Genomic DNA, 19,954 nt, shown 5'->3' with positions numbered 1-19,954 from the left:
CACGGGTTTCATATGGGAGCATTGAATGAGCACTGAGGGAAGTATTGACTTTCCTCTGTGCATCATCACAGCTGTCTCTATCATTTTTCACAGCTCAAGAGCTGTCCCCTCGTGGACACTCATCCAAGTGTCCAATGGCGAAGAGGGATGCTTCCCAGTGGGTCCAGTATGGGGGCCACTGTTACTCAACTGACCAAGCATTGCACAGCTTCTCGGAGGCCAAACAGTTGTGTCAGGAACTTGGTAAGTTAAAATTCACTTGTTTTCTTTTGACTGATTTTTAACTCTTCATAATTATTTCTTAAGGAAATAATGGGGGACGGGGGGGGGGGGTATTGATAGTAGCATTATCACCTTATTGTCCAATAGTCGGGAAATAAGTATTTTATGCAGAATAGCTCAATGGAATAATGCAAAGGTCATTAAAAATGACGGATGTTGATTGAAAATGCGGCTCAGTTGGTTAGAGCTATGCTTGAGCTTTCCTTTCCCGGCGGCGGGCGCTGCGCATTGAGGAGCTCACCCCTCATCCAAGGGTCAGCTGCAGTCTGTGCAGGTCTTCAGATGCAAGCAGACAGCTGCAAACAGGGAAACGGGCTCATCCAGGTGAATGGACATCCCCTGGAGAGGATCGAACCACACACGCAGCAGTACAAGTTACTGGAGCCCATCTGCTTCTGGGCAAAGAGCAACTTGCTGGTGTGGATAACCGTGTGAAGAGTAGTGGTCATGTGGCCCAAATTTATGCTATCCAACAGTCTGTCTCCAAAGCCCTGGTGGCTTATTACCAAAAGTATGTGGATGGGACCTCCAAGAAGGAGAGCAAAAAATATTCTGGATGATCAGATCCTGCGTATAGCTGACCGCCTACTGATAAGCCCATCTCAAGGATCAGGGTTTATTTACCTTTATAATAAACATTCTGGGACTTTTTTTTTCCAGTTTTTTGAAACAGGGTTTCTCTGTGTAGTTTTGGTGCCTGTCCTGGATCTTGCTCTGTAGACCAGGCTGGCCTCGAACACAGAGATCCTCCTGGCTCTGCCTCCAGAGTGATGGGATTGAAAGTGTGCGCCACCACCGTGGCCTGACAAACATTCTAGGATTTTAATGTCAAAAATAAATAAAGGGTTGGGGATTTAGCTCAGTGGTAGAGCACTTGCCTAGCAAGCACAAGGCCCTGGGTTCAATCCTCAGCTCAAAAAAAAATAAATTAAATTAAATAAATAAATAAATAAATAAAAAGCCGGATGGTAGTGGCTCACACCTTTGATCCCAGCACTCAGGAGGCAGAGGCAGGTGGGTCTCTGTGAGTTCGAGGCCTACCTGGTCTACAGAGTAAGTTCTAGGATAGCCAACACTACACAGGGAAACCCTGTCTCAAAAACAAATAAATATCAAAATAAGAGCGAATATATAGAAAGTAAAAATGGAAAGAAGAAAAAACGCCAAGTGATCTATCTATTCATATCAAGTAGCAGTGATAACAAATGAAACAGTTTTCAATAGCTTCAAGATGCTTAGAAAAGGGGGTTAAAAGGCAACATATAATTGACTCTGTAGCCTATTATTGAGTTTTTTTATATTAAGCTGATACTGAAGAGGGTAATAAAATCAACTGAGCATGAGTTGTCCATCCATTCTGGATAGGATTGCCCCACATCCTAAGAACCCCCAAAATGGGCAGGACGTTGGACTTCAGATTTAGTAATTTCAGAAAAAAAAAAAAAAATCAGTAACTGACTACCTCCCATGAGGGACCCAGTCATTGCCTTCAATCAAAATGTAAAATGACTTCTAGGAAAGCCACCTACAGTATTTCAAAAATCAAAACCTTTTCACTTCATCCTTGGGTAGCTATGTAGCCAGGCAGATGGCATTTAGCTTGTTCATTTTGCTCACTATTGTGGAGGCAGTTGGCTGGTTAGAAAGCATTTTAGTTACTGCTTAACTACATAACAGGAGCTTTGCATGGGAGGGAAACTTGGTGTGCTGTACATGTTTATATATGATGAGAAGCATTCTAAGATGTATCTATGCATTTACATGGGTGTATGCCTCTTCCCCCTAAGCGGGGAAATAAGAACATTTGCTGTACCTGTAGCATGTGGGCAGGTAAGATATTTAAACCTTCAAGGCAGACAGGCTGGGTTCATTTGCCAACTCTCAGATGAGTTGCTAACAGACACTGCTACATTGCAGGACTGTTTCTCTTCTCATCTAACCAATGAGGATGGAAAGTTGGGAGTCCGGGACATTGGGGGCATCGTAGGAATGGCATTAAGTGTTGCACATGGAGCACAGCGCTCTGAAGATGGTGAACTTAGAACCATTCTTCTTTCAAAGGTTTTGATCACCTTTTTAAGTTCTCTAGCTGGCTGGCTTCACCTTCATGACTCAGTTTCTTCCTCTGTAAAAGGTGATAATACCTTTGGTATTATCTCCCAGGCCGCATAATGTTAAACACATTCGGTGCAGGGACAAAGTTCTTTCCTTTTAAGATGGATTTCCTAGCCTACTTATTACTAATTTCTATTCTATCTGATGTAACTTATAACACTATTTCCTGCAGGTGTTTAGGAAACATGCTAAGCTTAAAGAATTTTCACTCACTCAATCCCATATCACTTTTAGGAACTTTTGATGGTTATGACCAATCACATTTCTGTGTGCAGTACCATGGAAGGAGAGTGCATGCTCCCTCAGATCACAGGCCAGGCTTCTTTGAATTCTATTTTGAGCAGAAGGAAGTTTAAATCTAAGTTACACAAAAACACTTTTTTGAGGCAAGACCTAGAAATATATAGGTAACGTATACTTGTACAGTCACAAGCCCCAGTGATTACAGCCAGCTGCTCAAATACAAAGGTCTCCCTAGTTTGGCACTTCCAGAACCAAAAATTGCTGCCAGATACATGTTTTGTTGTTGTTGTTGTTGTTGTTTGTTTTTTGTTTTTGTTTTCGAGACAGGGTTTCTCTGTGTAGCTTTGCGCCTTTCCTGGATCTCTCTCTGTAGAACAAGCTGGCCTTGAACTCACTAAGATCTGCCTGCCTCTGCTTCCTGGGTGCTGGGATTAAAGGTGTGTGCCACCACCGCCCTGGCAGATACATATTTTTTAATTTTTAAATTATGAAATTTCTGTATGCAAATTTTTAATTTAAAAACATTTCTAATTTCTTTGGAACTGTTATTTGTGAGAACACTTTTCACTTTTGACATAAATACCAAAAGTTTAAAGAGAGCCTCTGGGTGAAGCTTGAATTTCTCAATGGTCTTCTTCACAATAGAGATTGTTTCTTCCAAACGGGCTCATTCAGAATAAAGCGCTTGCTTTACATGTTTAACATGGAGTTAATTAAGTACAATTTGTTTGCTTTCCACAGATCAGTCTGCAAACATTGTCACCATAGCAGATGAAAATGAGAATAAATTTGTGAGCAGATTGATGAGGGAGAATTATAATATAACTATGAGAGTTTGGCTTGGATTTTCTCAACATTCACTCGGTAAGTGACACATGTGTGTGTGTGTGTGTGTGTGTGTGTGTGTGGAGAGAGTTCTAAAATTGGACATAGTGGCCCACACCTGTTTTCTAACACTGAATGGTTTTACCATAGTTCAAAATTAAGTCTTATCAGTGCTATATTTTTCCAAAAGTTCAGTTAAATCTAAAGAGAATTTGTAGAAGAATTTTTCTGTAAAGAACAGATACAGGATTTGAAATATGAAGCTGAAATTGATAAAAAATGAATTAAGTATATAAATCTGGTAATCTGTTTCATACTTCATGTAAAATTGAATACTAAATAATTAAAATAAATGTCAACTCTAAAATACCGAGTCATTTTCAAAAAATGAACGGGTTCAATATTAGCTGTCTAAATGAATTATAAATGGTGTTTACACATTTATACTGCTGAAAAACAAAAATGGGGTGGAAGTGATCCCAAGCCCTTGTAGTCCCTTCCCCCAGCTGCATAGTTTTAATGACACCGTTTTCCTAAAGAATGGAGATTAAATATCCCTGCAAATGTGTTTATCGCAAGCAAGCACTCTGTACCTTTATCAAAACACATGTGTGAGTGTCTAATAGAACGCTCCATAAGGATGAAAATGGGGCTAAAGAAATGCTTGCTGCCCTGCCAGAGGACCCGAGTTAGTTTTCCAGTACCCACGTCCATTGGCTCACAACCATCTGGAACTCCAGCTCCTGGGGATCTGCATCCACAGACACTTGCACTCACATGTACAGAAATACATGCCTACATATAACTTAAAATAACAAAAATACACCACTAAGGCCTTTGCTTATTTTTAATGAATTTCATTGTGTGTGCCCATGTGCGCACATGTGTGAAGGCTAGAGGTCACTGCTGGGTGAATTTCTTTCACTTCCTGAAATTCAGCTTCCTGAATTTCTCTCCACTGTATTTATGTGTGTTCATGCACATGTGTATGCATGTGTATATAGGTCAGAGGTCAACATCAGGTATCTTTCTCCGCTGCTCCCCACCTGATTATTTGAGATAGGATTTTTCACTGAGCCTAGCGGTAGGCTCAGTGAAAAATCCAGAGTGGCTGGTGAACAAAGCCCAGGAATCTGGTCTGTACCTCACCAGTGCTGAGTTTATAGGCATGTGCCATGCTGTCCTGTTTCCTCACATGGGTCCTAAGGGATCAGACTCCTGTCCTTGTGCTTACATGGGGCACACGTCACGGAATGAGCTGTCTCTTCAGCCTGTCAGTTTTATTTTTAAATAATACTATCATATAAAACAACACCATGGGGCTGGAGAGATGGCCCAGAGGTTAAGAGCACTGACTGCTCTTCCAGAGGTCCTGAGTTCAATCCCCAGCAACCACGTGGTATCTCACAACCACCTGTAATGAGGTCTGGCGCCCTCTTCTGGCCTGCAGGCATACATGCAGGCAGAACACTATAGATAATAAATAAATAAACCTTTTTTAAAAAATTAGTTAAACACCATGCTAAGAAAATCAGTTATTTGAATCTCGTGCTTTTTTAAAGCTTTGTAAGTAATTAGTAGCAAGAAATATAATTACATTTATTATCTTTCTTTAGATCAGTCTTGGAGTTGGTTAGATGGATTAGATGCGACATTTGCCAAATGGGAAAATAAAAACAGGAATGGTGATGGAAAATGTAGCATTTTAATAGCTTCAAATGAAACCTGGAGAAAAGTCGACTGCTCACGTGGATACGCGAGAGTTGTTTGCAAAGTTCCTCTGAGTGAGTATGCAACCTGTCCTTAAGAGAGTTGTGAGCAGAATAGGCTAAGAAATAAACATAGGGATGCTCTTGTAGCTCAGTGGGAGAACCCTTACTTGGTGAGCATGAAGCCCTAGGTTGACCCATTACTGCCAATAAACAAACAGCACATCTATGTACTTTTGTTTTTCCCTGTAATTTTAAGTATTTATAAAGCATATCTCAAATCCTCATTAAATCACAGAGATTTTATATGCTATATAAATATATAATGCATCTAGAATTCCAAAATAAAGCTATTAAACAGCCCAAATTCTATATAAGTCTCTCCTAACTAAAAAATGGAAAATGCCGTAGAACTGAGGATGAAATTTCTTTGGGAATGTCCTTCCAATGTATTTTATTCTGTATTTTCTCTGTGTAAAAGCTTAAAAGTCTGCTTTTGTGGCCAGTGTAGTGTGGCTGGTTTCCTGTTGCTGCTTACAGAAGAAAGGCTTTCTTTCAGCTTGAGCAGAAGGATATAGCCCCAGATGTTGGGGGAAATGTGGCAACAGGCAGGCATGGTAGAAGGTGATGGAATGATCCCATTGCCATCCACACACAGGAAGCAAAGAGAGCAAGCAGCAAGTGGGATAAAGCTAGAAACCCTCAAAACCCTGTGGCATACCTCCTGCAGCAAGGCACCGCCTACTAAAGGTTACGTAACTTCCCCAAATGGGCGCAAACTGGGACCAAGAGTCTAAATTCATGAGCCTTTTGGGAATATTCCTCATTCAAACCACCACAGCCAGTTTGTGGTCTTTTTCTCTGGTCCCATAAAACTTTCATAGTGAATTTTATTTTCTTTTATTATTTTGTTTTTGCTTTTTTTTTTTTTTAATAGAGTCTCACTATGCAGCCCTGTCTGCCCTGGAACCTCACTATGTAGACCAGGCTACCCTCAAACTCACAGATATTCACCTGCCTCTGCCTCCCAAGGGCTGGGATTAAAGGCGTGTGCCACTACACCTGGCCATAAAAAAATTTTAAGACCATCTATAACTAGACCTAACTACTTAAAGTGCTCACAGTAGCTGTATGAAATTGCGATTTGAACTTTAGTCTTGTCCTGAATTGATGTATGAAACAACCATAAAAATATCACTGAGCTTCGTTTGCGGAGAAAAGGATCTAACCCTTTTACATTAACATTTAAAAACAACTAGCATAGGCTTTCCATTTTGGTATTCTAAATATTAATGATAAAAGCGGATTGCAGTGAATGGCATACGTTTGTGCATGTGTTGATATGTGCCACCCTGTTTTGCATGCTGAAATGCTCCTGAACGAGGTGGATCAGCTTGCGTGTTATCACAGACTGTCCAATTCTGTGAGGAAGATGGATTAGGGACAAACAGGTCAAGTTTGGTTTTTTTGTTTTTTTGTTTTTTTGTTTTTTAAAGAGAGGGAAGAAACAAAGAGTTAGCAACTCCATGTGCTAACAACCAGGTTGGTGGTTATTATATAACTCTAGGAAGGTGTCTGTAGTGGAGGTGCTGAGGCTGAGCTCAGAAAGGTCAGCCCAGCAAGCTCGGGAGACAGGTACAGCAGAGGACCCAGCTGGAGAGACTCCAGTGGCAGAAGGATGCGCATGCTCAAGGAAGAGCAGCAAGCTAGGCGGACAGAGACCCTTCGTGAGGCTGCGAACAATGGGCAGGGAGCCCTGGCTCTTTTCTCAGCGGAGTGGGCAGCAACTAGGGCATTTGGGCAAAGAGGGGACAGCACTGGTGTGATAAAAGTTACAGTTCTGGTCATGGCCATTTTGAGTTTGGGACATGGGAATCGATACGGGGATGTCCAATCTGCAGCTTGAATACATAAGAGAAGTGGGTGAGCATGGAGAGGACATTTGAATTCATGAACAAGCAATAAGGATGTAGCTGGGTGGGGTGCTTGCCTTAGCATGTGCAAAGCCCTGAGGTCCAACCCCATTAGGGAGGGGAGGATGGAAAGTCCAATAATACATGTTACGCTGTTTTCCTAAGGAAGGTGGTGAGTAGAAGGAAGTAATGGCAATCCTTTAATTTCTTTGGGAGAAAAATGAAAAGCATTTTATGTAAAGAAAACCATATATATATATATATGTACACACACATATACACACACACACACATATATATACACATACACACACACACACACACACACACACACATATATATATATATATATATATATATATATTTTTTTTTTTTTAAAGCAGTTTGGTGTTTAATGGCGTGTTAGAATCTGTCATGGCTATGAAACAATCTTGAATCTGTACAGGGCTTAGTCTCTTACCGTTCGGTAACAGTTGCTTTTCTCTTACAATGTACCATCTGGATTCCAGGCTCGGATTACAGAGGCATAGCCATCCTGTTCGCTGTGCTCTGTGTCTTAGCACTCATCAGTGGACTGATTTGGTTCCTCGTGCAAAAAAAACATTTCCGCTGGACTGGCTTGTCCTCTGTTCGGTATGAACATGGAGCCAATGAAGACGAGGTAATGCTCCCTCCTTTCCACGACTAATTTCTTCCAAGAGTCTGTTCATTGGCACCAAAGTTCCAGAAGAAAGATGAGCCGCTGAACATTGCCCCACAATCAGTGTTTACTCTGTTTCAAAGTAGAAGTCTTAGGGTTGCTTTTAGTTGGTGAGTTGCTCAGCTGAGGCGCCTAATTCCTTAACCCGCTAACCGCCACACTAATGACTCCAGTCACCAGAGCAGATAGGACTTAAAGTCAAGATGGAGATTCAAATTGTTTACAAGGGATAAACTCAACCAATGTGAATTGTCTCTGTAAGAATGCAGTTGCAAGCCGCAGGGCGGTGGCACACACCTTTAATCCCAGCACGCGGGAGGCAGAGGCAGGCGGATGTCTGTGAGTTTGAGGCCAGCCTGGTCTACAGAGCAAGATCCAGGATAGGCACCAAAACTACACAGAGAAACCCTGTCTCAAAAAAAAAAAAAAAAAAAAATGCAGTTGCTAAGTACATATGTGCATCTTTTAATAGCGCTTTAACAGCTTCCTAGAAAATTAAAACTGTCAGTACTACTAGGCTCCACGTCTACCTTTTAATTTATATGAGCATCTGGCCAAAGGTAAAGTTAGTACCTCAGGCAAAAACTCAGCTACAAATAAGATCAATAATGTTCCAAAAATAGCCTTCTATGGCACTGGGGAAAAAAAACTTAATAAGGCATACTTTATACACAGAAAGTGGAGCCTCTTGGAAGGTGTTCCTTATATTATTTTGAAGGTATTTATACCAATATTAATTAATTGTTATGTTTTCTGTTTATAATTACTCATATTCAGTGGAGTTCCTTTTTTAATTTTGTTTTGTGAAAACAGCTTAATGTTTCCTAAAGTATGGGAATGTTACTGTTAAATTGACTAGGCATGCTGTATCAGCATGTCTTGTGTTTGATGATTTTCTTCTTTAAAGGACCCAACTACAGATGAGACTTAAACTTTACAGTTTATATATTTCACACAGCACATCAACTTTTGATGAATGTGTTATTTTGTTGCCTTTTTACCCCAGGAAAACATAAAAGCGGTCTTTGTATTGTATTTGCTAACTTTGTATTTGTGAAAATGACAGCGGCTAAGACTGTGAAACTTGAAACTTTGTGATTAATGTGGAAATATCTAAAACCTAAATAAAGGGTTGGGGATTTAGCTAGCTCAGTGGTAGAGCGCTTGCCTAGCAAGCACAAGGCCCTGGGTTCAATCCTCAGCTAAAAAAGAAAAAGAAAAAAGAAAAAGATTTTTGTGGGTGTAATTTCCATTTTAAGACCCAGAATATATTCTTACAAGCCACTAAATAGGGTCACTGTTTTATTCAGTGTTTAACTCATATTTATACTTTAGAATATTTTTGTACAAGATCCAGATTTATTTTGTTTGAGGTGTTTATACTATCAAAAAGTTGTAAATAATTTTCTAAGACTGTTTTAATATGGTCTACAAATGTCCTAAATATTTTTATTGAGGCATCTTTTAAATAATCATTAAGAGTATCTTCAGAGAACTAAACCAATGCAATGTGACTACAGCTGTGTATAAGGCTGATGCCATGGTAAAGTTGTCTTGCCTTTTAAAAGTGTTGGGGTTGATCCGTGCATGCAAAAGCATCTCTGAACTAGGTTTGATTGTATACCATGTCTAGTATGATGAGAAAGTGTCCAGCTATTGCAAATTGAGGTATTAAAGATTTTTTAGGCACTATTTAAAGAATAAATCCCTATATCTCTAAATGATTTTAGTCTCCTTGGCTCAATGTTTCTCTTTTGTGTGTGGTGTATGTGGTGCGTGTGTGTGCATGTGCTTGCGTGTGCGTGCGTGCGTGTGTGTGTGTGTGTGTGTGTGTGTGTGTGTGTAGCACATGAGAGTATGGGTGCATGCTTCCATGTGCACTTGTATCAAAGGATATCAAGGGTTTTCCTCCATTGCTGTATGTCTGCTTATCTTGTAAATTAAAAGCTTGCCATTTTGTCTAGGCAACTTATCCAGAAAGCTCCAAGGATCCACTGGTCTCTGCCCAAAAATATTGGAGTCTCAGACAAGCAAAGCCATGTACATCCCTTTACATGGCTGCTGGGGATTCAAACTCTGGTCCTGAGGCTTGCACACTAAGCCTCTCTTACAGAGCCTTCTCTCAAGCCCTCAATGTGTCTGTTAGCATCTCTCAGTAGGGATCCCATTCTTTGTGCTCCTCTTAGAGGATCCTTCTTACTTGTTCCCTCCAGGTTCAAATGCATAGTTCCAATGATCCATTAGATGATGTACTTGAAAGCTCTTCTCAACAAATCCAGAACTGCCCCCTAGTGGTCCCTTTCCCCATTTCTCAGTCCCAGATGTCTCAAAAACCCATTCCAGCCTTTCCTGGCTAACCCAGTTACTGCACAAGGTCTGGTCAAATTTGTCTCTTCAAGCCAGACACCTAAAAAAGCAAGTCAGTGGTCCCATAAATAAGCACAGGGAAGAAGTACAAAGTGACACCAACATTCCCCCTTCTTCCTCCCTTCCCCTTCCTCAGACATCTGCAAATTCTCCCTAGCAAAGGGCTGCTGTATTTGGTTTGGTTTGGTTTTTGAGACAAGGTTTTTCTGTCGAGCCCTGGCTGTCCTGGAACTGTTTGTAGACCAAGCTGGCCTCTAACTCAGATCTGCCTCCCAAGTGCTGGGATTAAAGGCATGTACCACCACACCCAGCTAAAGAAAAAAAAATATTATTATTATTATTATTATTATTATTATTATTATTATTATTATTATTATTTTGGCTATGTTCTTACTAAGCTCCACGCCTGATCCTTTGCTTATTCTTTTTTTTAAATTTATTTATTTTTATTTTATGTGCATGGGTGTTTTTTGCCATGGGGGTTGGGTCCCTTGGAACTGGAGTTACAGACAGTTGTGATCTGCCATGTGAATGCTGGGAATTGAACCCGGGACCTCTAGAAGAGCAGCTATTGCTCTTAACCCCTGAGCCATCTCTCCAGCGCCCCCGCTTTGCTGATTCTTGTGGAGAATGTTGTCGATCCCTATTCCTTATCTTAGGCCTCTTCTAATGCTAAACCCCTCTTGCAGAAGAGGAGATGTCATTACTACTAGTTAATGCAGTAACTGTATCTCGCTTAGGAAGAGAAATTTGAATTCGTTCTCAAAAGAAAGACTTTCTAAACTGAGCCTTCATGAAAGCACTGTGTCAGAAACACAGACAAACATGTTTGTGCCAATTGCACAATGTCAGACTTCATTGACTATCAGATCACAAGGCACCGCAGTTTCAGTGGTAACATCTGCTTCCTTCATAATTCTGGCTGAGGCAAACATGCGTTCGTCTATTGCAATCTCAATATTTTAAAGATTTATTTTATTTTTATTATGTGTATGTGTGTTGGCATGTGCACATGAATGCGGGTGGTTGCTGAGGTGAGGATGGGGTCTTAGATTCCCTGGTTTGGGCACTACAGACATTGTGAGCTTCCTAGCAGGTACTGGGAACAAACCTTGGGTCCTCTGGAAGAGTAGCTCATAACCTCTGAACAGTGTCTCCAGCCTCTGAGCTCTGTTGTTTGTTTGTTTGTTTTCTACCACTGAGATAAATCCCCAAACCCCTGAGCTCTGTTTTTTTAACACTAACTCATTTTTTATTATTAGTATCAGCTTGATACAGTACAAATTCTTATCCTAATAGTGAAATCATTGAGGCTTGCCTAGTGATTTAGTAAAACCAAAACTTATTATAAGCCACAGCCATCCTAGGGTCCCCCCTGCTATGTAGCCTCCCTAGTTCTGTGGGTTGCAGTCTGATTGTTCTTTGCTTTATATCTAGTATCCACTTATGAGTGAGTACATACCATGTTTGTCCTTCTGGGTTTGGGTTACCTCAAGATGATATTTTCTAGTTCCATCCATTTGCCTGCAAATTTCATGCTGTCATTGTTCTTCTCTGCTGAGTAGCACTCCATTGTGTATATGTACCACATTTTCTTAATCCATTCTTCAGTTGACAGGCATCTAGGTTGTTTCCAGGTTCTGGCTATTACAAATAAAGCTGCTATGAACATAGCTGAGCATGTATCTTTGTGGTATGATTGAGCATTTCTTGGGTATATGCCCAAGAGTGGTATGGCTGGGTCTTGAGGTAGATCGATTCCCAATTTTCTGAGAAACAAGTTTGCACTCCCACCAACAGTGGAGGAGTGTTCCCTTTGCTCCTCATCCTCTCCAACATAGACTGTCATTAGTGTTTTTGATCATAGCCATTCTGACAGGTGTAAGGTGGTATCTCAGATTTTGCACTTCTCTGATGACTAAGGATGTTGAGCATTTCCTTAAATGTTTTTTAGCCATTTGAGACTCTTTTTTTGAGATTTCTCTGTTTAGCTCTTTAGCCCATTTTTAATTGGATTGTTCAGTATTTTGATGTCTTGTTTCTTGAGTTCTTTATATATTTTGTAGATCAGCTCTCTGTCAGATGTGGAGTTGGTGAAGATCTTTTCTCATTCTATAGGCTGTCGCTTTGTCTTATTGACCATGTCTTTTGCCCCACAAAAAAAGCTTCTCAGTTTCAAGAGGCTCCATTTATTAATTGTTGTGCTCAGTGTCTGTGTTGCTGGTGTTATATTTAGGAAGTGATCTCCTGTGCCAATGTGTTTAAGAAGTACTTCCTACTTTCTCTTCTATCACGTTCAGTGTAACTGGATTTATGTTGAGGTTTTTGATCCACTTGGACTTGAGTTTTGTACATGGTGACAGATATGGATCTATTTGTAATTTTTTACAAGTTGACATCCAGTTATGCCAGCACCATTTATTGAAGATGCTTTCTTTTCCCATTGTATGGTTTTGGCTTCTTTGTCAAAAATCAGTTGTTCATATGTGTGTGGATTAATGTCAGGGTCTTCAATTCAATTCCATTGGTCTGTATGTTAACACTAACTCTTAGATCACCTATCACTCATCACACAGTGTATCCACTTGTGTGTGTGTGTGTGTGTGTGTGTGTGTATGCATGTGTGTGTATGCATGTGTGTGTATGTTACAGAATGACTACAAAGGATTCAAGAGGCAAGATGTTTCAAAAAGGCCTAAGAAGCTGAAGCCAGACAGATGGTGCTGGTCACGTGCCCACCAGTGCACAGTCATCCTCCATCCTCAAAATGGGGTCAGCAGCTGCTTGTGAAATAAAGCCTTTGAGAGCAGTACACATCTGAGAAAACACTGCTTTACACAATGTAGAGTGACTTAGAGGGGAACAGCCCAATCTCAACATAAAACTGATGATCAGCACACTCGACTCTTAAGTCCCTGAATATTCGATGAAAATAGTCTCACTATATCTACACCTCCTCAAACTGAATGTTCATACATTTCTTTCTTTCCCCTGAACTAAGCTAATCACAAGCAGGATTTGAGAAACTATCCCACATCCCCAAGCAGTTGTTATATTTATATTAGTTAATATGGAGAAGGCATAATTTTTTGTCTCCAAGCTAGAAGCCCGGACGTCTCCTACAAATCCTTTCTTATCTTCCCAGTCCAACAATTTTCTCAATTTTACCTGGACGTCTCACAAAGAGGGCTATTGCCAGTCACCAACTGTCTCATTTCTTTGTCATGTCCCCCCCTGGACCTAATGTAGATTGATAATCAGTCCTGGGTCAGCTTGATGCCCTGGCCAAGGAGCCTTTTAATAGAATGTGGCATCAAGCTGGTGTTTACAAAACAACAGAGAGAACCGTTAGCCATAGGAGAGTGTAGCAATTGGGGAACCATTGGTGATCCCAGCCGATGGAGCTCCAGCAGCAGAGGAGCCAGAGTCCAAGGGAGTGAGCAGAAAAGAAAGAACTGGGGAATGGCAGAGTTGGAGAAATACAGTGGAAGCGTGGGAGTATTCTGAGAGGGTATCTTCTGAGAAGGTACATTCTGAGAGGGTATATTCTGAGAGGGTATATTCTGAGAGGGTATATTCTGAGATGGTACCTTCTGAGAGGGTATATTCTGAGAGGGTATCTTCTGAGAGGGTATATTCTGAGATGGTACCTTCTGAGAGGGTATATTCTGAGAGGGTATCTTCTGAGAGGGTATATTCTGAGATGGTACCTTCTGAGAGGGTATCTTCTGAGAGGGTATCTTCTGAGAGGGTATATTCTGAGAGGGTACATTCTGAGAGGGTATATTCTGAGAGGGTACCTTCTGAGAGGGTATATTCTGAGAGGGTACCTTCTGAGAGGGTATCTTCTGAGAGGGTACCTTCTGAGAGGGTATCTTCTGAGAGGGTATATTCTGAGAGGGTATCTTCTGAGATGGTATCTTCTGAGAGGGTATATTCTGAGGAAGTTGTTTAAGAAAACCAATGGAGATAGGCCATAGAAGGAGGAGGATGGTCCACAGCAGGTTTGAAGGTTTCCTTCCTTCTTTTCCTCCCTCCCTCCTTCCTTCTCTCCCTCCCTCCTTCCTTCCTTCCTTCCTCCCTTCCTCCCTCCCTCCCTCTCTCCATCCCTCCCTCCCTTCCTTCCAAAAGAGACGGAAAATAAAGTTTTATTTTTGTGGTGATGAGGACAGAGGACAGAATCCAGGGACTTACTTCTACACAATACACAGATGTGGTGTCACTGATCTACAACCTCCAACCCTTCATTTATTTGGCAGGATATCACTATGTGGCCAAGGCTGGTCTCAAACTCCTTATCCTCCTGTTTTCTGGGTGCTCAAATTACAAATGTGCATTGTCACGGCCGAGCCACAGGTCTAGAAGACAGGAGGAAGGGAAAACCCAGTTCATAGAACAGTTGATGATGCAGAGGAGACAGGGGGAGTCATCAATGGGAGACAATTTTGGAGAAGATGAGGCAAGAAGGGTGGTTCTCCACTTACAGAAAGAGGAACTGGGCTTGCCTGTGATGAGGAAGCATGTCTTCCTCTCTGAGGCTACAAGGGAAGTGCTGCAGACAAGTATTTGGAGATGTGTGTCTCTAGCTGACAGATGATGGCCTCCACTTTCCTGTTCAGCAGAATGCAAGACGTTCTTATGAGAAAGCAGACGAAGCCTTAACTTGAAAATAGCAATAAAAAAATTGGCGTTTACAATGGGAGGGATGGGAGAAGACAGTAACCAAGGTAAAGAGAAAAGCGTTGCCGAAGAGGCACGAAAGACCCAGATGCCCTGGGAGTGACAAGTGTCGGAAGGATGGACTTCCCCTTGCAGTCCTTAGCTATTACAAATTACTGGGGGTGGAGACCAAAGGCAGAAGAAACCCTGGGCTGAGAGCTGGCAGCGGTGGAGGCTGACAGGGATAAAAGGGAGAAAGGGAAGTCAGTAAATAAATGGAATTAGACCAGAGAGGAGATAAATTGGAGAGAAAAGAAATAAGGTGGGAGGTATGATTAGAGAGGAAGATGGGGAGTGACGGGTTTCAGTGGATGCCGTGTTCTCCTACAGAGGCAATGAGTAATCGGTTTCATGTCTTAGCAGGAAAAATAAAGGTAGTGTGTACCAGAGTTGCCTAAGGGAAAAACATGCCTTCCTTTAGTTCAAATGATAAAACAAAAACCCCTGCTGAAGTAGGTCACAGCTTAAATTAAACCAATTCATTCGATTGTCAATTCTACCCTGTATCTAAGATATCTTTGACAATTAGTCAAATGTAAACTAATCCACATCCGTAACAATGCTTTGGAGCCCGAAGTGACAGTGAAGGGAAATTGCAGGATTCCATAGAACTGTTGGATAGATAGTGGGCAAGAGAGCCCAGAATCAAAATATGTCCATATTTAAACAGAGAAGAGTTTGGGAAGGATTTGCTTTCGGTCTGAGTTTAGTGCAGGAACCCGTTATTGACTACTTACAAAGACTGGAAATAGATAATAAGCAAAGTCTTGGACAAAAGCTGAGCCTGGAGTGTTGTGAATGAAGATGGCCCACACATCACTTCATGATGCCCCCTATAGGTTCCTTTGGTGAAATGCATTCTGTATGCATTCCCTCCAGCAACGGGTTGTTGCTCCGCATCTTCCCAAGCGTGTGTCATCGTTCTTTGGGATTTGAGTCACTCTATAGGTATGTGGTAGTACTTAGTGTTTTACTTAATCAGCAATCTTCTAATGACATCTTTTCATAAGCTTGTTTTCTATCTGCTTATCTCCCTGAGTGTTTATTTTTCAGTTGGGTTGCTTGTTTTCATTGTATTGAGTTTGACTTGATTTTATACACCGAAGACAGGAGGCTTACCCAAGGGGCCTTGCTTGGTTCTAGTTCCTTTTTCTGGTTCCAGAAACCCCCTGGGTTAAGTTATAGTTGCATCATTTATATAAGCATAGTTTAAAGGACCTGCTTGTAATCCCAGCACTGAGGAAGTAGAGGCAAGGATCATGAGTTCAAGTCCAGAATGGGATACAAAGCAAGTCCTTATCACAGACAATCAAATGTACTTTAGAAAGTATTTGATTAATTCTTTGAGAATTTCATACAATGTGTTTCAACTATATTCATTCCCCTCTCCCAATTCCTTTCATATCCACCCCCTATACCCTCCTCTCCCTCTCTACCCAATTTGTAGTTTCCCTTATCACACACACACACCAACCATTGAGTCCAGTTGGTGTTGCCCTACTGCTCTTGGGAGTGAGGCCTGCCCCAAATTGTGGTTGACCAACTAGGGGGTCACATCATTAAAGAAAACTGACTCTCAGGTGGTGGTAGCACATGCCTTTAATCCCAGCACTCGGGAGGCAGAGCTAGGTGGATCTCTGTGAGTTCAAGGCCAGCCTGGTCTACAGAGTGAGATCCAGGAAAGGCACCAAAACTACACAGAGAAACCCTGTCTCGAATCCCCCCCCCCAAAAAAAAAGAAAGGAAGGAAGAAGGAAAACTGACTCTCCCTTTGTCAGTACTATCAAATTCCAGTTTTGTGCCTACCTGGCCCCTCTACGCTGGAAGTTTGTCTAGCTTGAGCTTCGAAATCTCTCATACATGCTGTCACAATCTCTGTGAGCTCATGTGGGCATCTGCCCTGGTATCTGGGGAACACAGTTTCCTTGATGTTATCCACAAACTCTGGCTCTTAACAATCTTCCTGGCCTTTTTTCCTCAGAGATCCCTGATCACTGGGGGAAGGGGTGTAATACGCAAGACCCACTTAAGGCTAAGGACTCCACAGTTCTTATTTTCTGCACATTGACCAGGGGAGAGTCTCTGTTAATTGCCATCTACTGTAAGGAGAAGCTTCTCTGATGAGGGTCGAGAGATACACTCACCTATGGGCAAAGCAATAAGTCATTAGGAGTTACTTTAATACTATGTTCATTTAGCAGAATAATAGTATTGTGTTCTCCCTTAGGGACTATGACTTATTTAGCCATAGGTTCTTGGGACAGTGCCAGGAATGGGTTCCATCTCATGGAGCGGGCCTTACGTTAAGTGTTTGCTTCCTTTCAAAACATTCATGTCACTTTTGCAGCAGTAGGCATAGTTTGTTAGGCGCATCATTGCTGTAGCTTGCAGGGTTTGCCTCTGGATGAGATAGAGGAGCTGGCTATACTCGCTGCTGGAGGAGCGGATAGCAACACAATACTGCCCCTCCCCCACACACCCGGTAATACATATAACAAGCACCTCCAGAACTGTGAAAACTAGCTGGTAGAGATGAAGCTTCCAGGTTAGTACCTCCTTGACTTCTTCAAGTTATGTGACTCCGGTATGTGGCGTCTACAGCAACAGGGGCTTACTGACAAGTTCTGAATATAGCCAAGACTATTGGCAATAACTTGTAATTCTTGGGGCTCTCTTGGACCCCATTTGCAACAATTCAAGAAGTAGCACATTCCTGGTATGGGATTTTTATTTGCTAGGTTGAGGTGTCTGTCCTCTTTCTCTCTTGTGAGGTAACTCCATTAAACTCACTCACTCTCTCTCTCTCTCTCTCTCTCTCTCTCTCTCTCTCTCTCTCTTCTCTCTTCTCCTCTCCTCTAGTAGTTAGTTATACTACCCCATAGTTCTTCCTTCAATTTGCCTTTCTATCTCCCATTCCAATTAAACCGTTCCTGTTCCATTATTCTGCTATACTCTTTTTTTTTGTTTTGTTTTTTTTTTTGGTTTTTCGAGACAAGGTTTCTCTGTGTAGCTTTGCGCCTGTCCTGGAACTCGCTCTGTCAACCAGGCTGGCCTCGAACTGCTATACTCTTGATAGTGCAAACTAATGATGGGGATGTTTTTTCTAAGAGACATAGTCCACTGGGAGGAGCTTGTGAAAAAGGAGATTCTGGCTGCCGACACCACCTTCACCAAATGACCAAAGTCCATCACGCCTTGTCCCTTGTGTGGGACTCTTGCCAAAATGGCACAAACTGAATTCTACCGGGAAGAAACGTCAGACAAACCCAAACTGAAGGACATTCTTCAAAGTGACCAGAACTCTTTCGGGGGCTTTTGCTGTGAAAAGATAAAGAGAGTGGAGGATAGTCCTTGACAAAAAGACACTGAAGAGACATCACCTATGATCTATAAGTGTAACGCATGTTCCTGGATTGGGTCCTAGAACAGAGATAATTGTCCAGTGCCACAGTGTCAGCAGTGCTCCACCACTGGTCGTTTCCTGGTTCTGATCATTGCCCCGAAGTTATGTAAGATGCTAACATTTAGAGAAGCTGGCCAAAGGAGTTGCAGGAATTCGATTTTGCAACATTTTAGAAAGTCTGAGATTATTTTAAGTCAAATAAAAAGTTTATCATTAAAAGAGAGAAGTTGGAGCCTGCAGTGAGCCAGCCGCTTGGAGCTCTGGGCGTCCCAGCCGCGCGACCCTGGCTTCCACTCCCCCGCCTCGAGTGGGAGGCGTCCCGGCGAGCCCGGAGCTCCGCACGCCCGACAAGCGCCGCCCCCGGCCCGCTCTCGGCGCCGCGCAGTCATGCCCCACGCAGCGCTGTCCACGCTCCTGCTGCTGAGCCTCGCCACGGGCACCGTCGCGGGTAAGCCGCCCCTGCTGCGCCCCCGAGGGCGCAGACTCTCCGCTCCCACCCCTCTTGCCCTGCGCTCAGACCGTCCCACGCCCATCTCTCTGGCTGGGTGGCTTCCGAGAGCCAGACCCGGGGCAAAGGCCAAGACCGAGGACCTTCCACCGGCTTCCACCGTGTCTGCATCCTCAGCTCCGACCTCCAAGACGGAGGGGCAGAGGAACTGAGTCCTTCCATGGGTGGCAGCAGGGAGGGGATGAGGCCTGGGAGGGTGGAGGGCGGGAGGAAATAGGCCCTGTCCCTTGGCTGGTGGTCAAGTTGTTAAAACAGGAAAAGAGTTCAGTCAAATAACCCCTACATCAAGAGAGAGTAGGTCAGACTTGGAACACAGTTAAATAAAAACAATTTAAAAAGCTGGTTTAGAGAAACGTTTGGTCAGCTGGTGACATCTGAAAAAATTAGGCATAATTAGCTACTTGCAAAAGGACTCCTGGGGAAGACAGACAATTCCAAGCATGTGTTTTTCTTTAAACAAGCTTTCCGTGGAGGCATGTCGAAAATATGTTAGTGGGGAAACTATGGGGGGAGATTTCTTTCCAAAAAACACTATCGAGCGACCATTTCCGAGAAGGAAAGAACAAAATAAACAAGAACTGAGTGAATACTTGTGTGGGCTTCAGTAACAGGATTATGCAAGGGATTTTGGCCTCCTGGATTTCACTGCACTTCTAAATAAGTTTCTATATGAAGCCTGCTAACAGCAGGGAATATTTTAAAGGCCCTGGGTGTTGGAGACCGAGCTTTGTGAGCAATTCAGAGCTTGCAAAGCTCTTTTCCTGGGCTCCTGTAGAGCTGCACTTATGACCAGTTAGACCATCTGCTGCCTATCTGAGGAGCAGAAGCAAGATGTACAGTTTCACACCATTTGGACTGCGTGCATTCATTTTGTCTAAGGCTGGATTAGAGTTTCTGTGAAGTCTGGGCCGATTCTGAGTCCTCCTTAGGCATCCCCTTGTTAAATCTGGGCCCCATCTGAACTCTCCCTTAGCTCACTCTCTACAGTTCCAGACTATTGAAAATTACTCTTTTTTCCACCAGTGAGTTGGTACATGGGTAAATATGCTTGTTTTGCAAGCCCGGTGACCTAAGTTCATTCAGTCCCTGAAACCATGTAAATGGAGAATCAAAACTCCATGAAGTCATCCTCTGACCTCGGAAGGTACACTGCACCCACACACATACATC

The 19,954-nt window shown here is 42.5% G+C and overlaps 1 protein-coding gene across 3 annotated transcripts in view; it reads left to right on the top strand.

Moving 5' to 3' along the window:
- Positions 1 to 19,954, top strand: part of LOC118582574 (lymphocyte antigen 75) — a 133,667-nt gene that overhangs the window by 78,624 nt on the left and 35,089 nt on the right. The window contains exons 32-35 of one of the 3 annotated variants that reach the window (XM_036185547.1): positions 94 to 243; positions 3,382 to 3,504; positions 5,082 to 5,249; positions 7,597 to 8,117. In XM_036185547.1, coding sequence (XP_036041440.1) covers positions 94 to 243; positions 3,382 to 3,504; positions 5,082 to 5,249; positions 7,597 to 7,775 — 620 coding nt within the window. In that variant the 3' untranslated portion in view covers positions 7,776 to 8,117. Of the gene's footprint in view, positions 1 to 93; positions 244 to 3,381; positions 3,505 to 5,081; positions 5,250 to 7,596; positions 8,118 to 18,325; positions 18,725 to 19,954 lie in introns of those variants that run through there. The other 2 variants (XM_036185549.1, XM_036185548.1) reach the window with 2 other exon arrangements.

The sequence above is a fragment of the Onychomys torridus genome, chromosome 4 (genome assembly GCF_903995425.1).
Source record: "Onychomys torridus chromosome 4, mOncTor1.1, whole genome shotgun sequence".
Classification (NCBI taxonomy): Eukaryota; Metazoa; Chordata; class Mammalia; order Rodentia; family Cricetidae; genus Onychomys; species Onychomys torridus.
The sequence above is the reverse complement of the archived record's forward strand: the minus strand, read 5'-3'. Positions and strand labels throughout refer to the sequence as shown.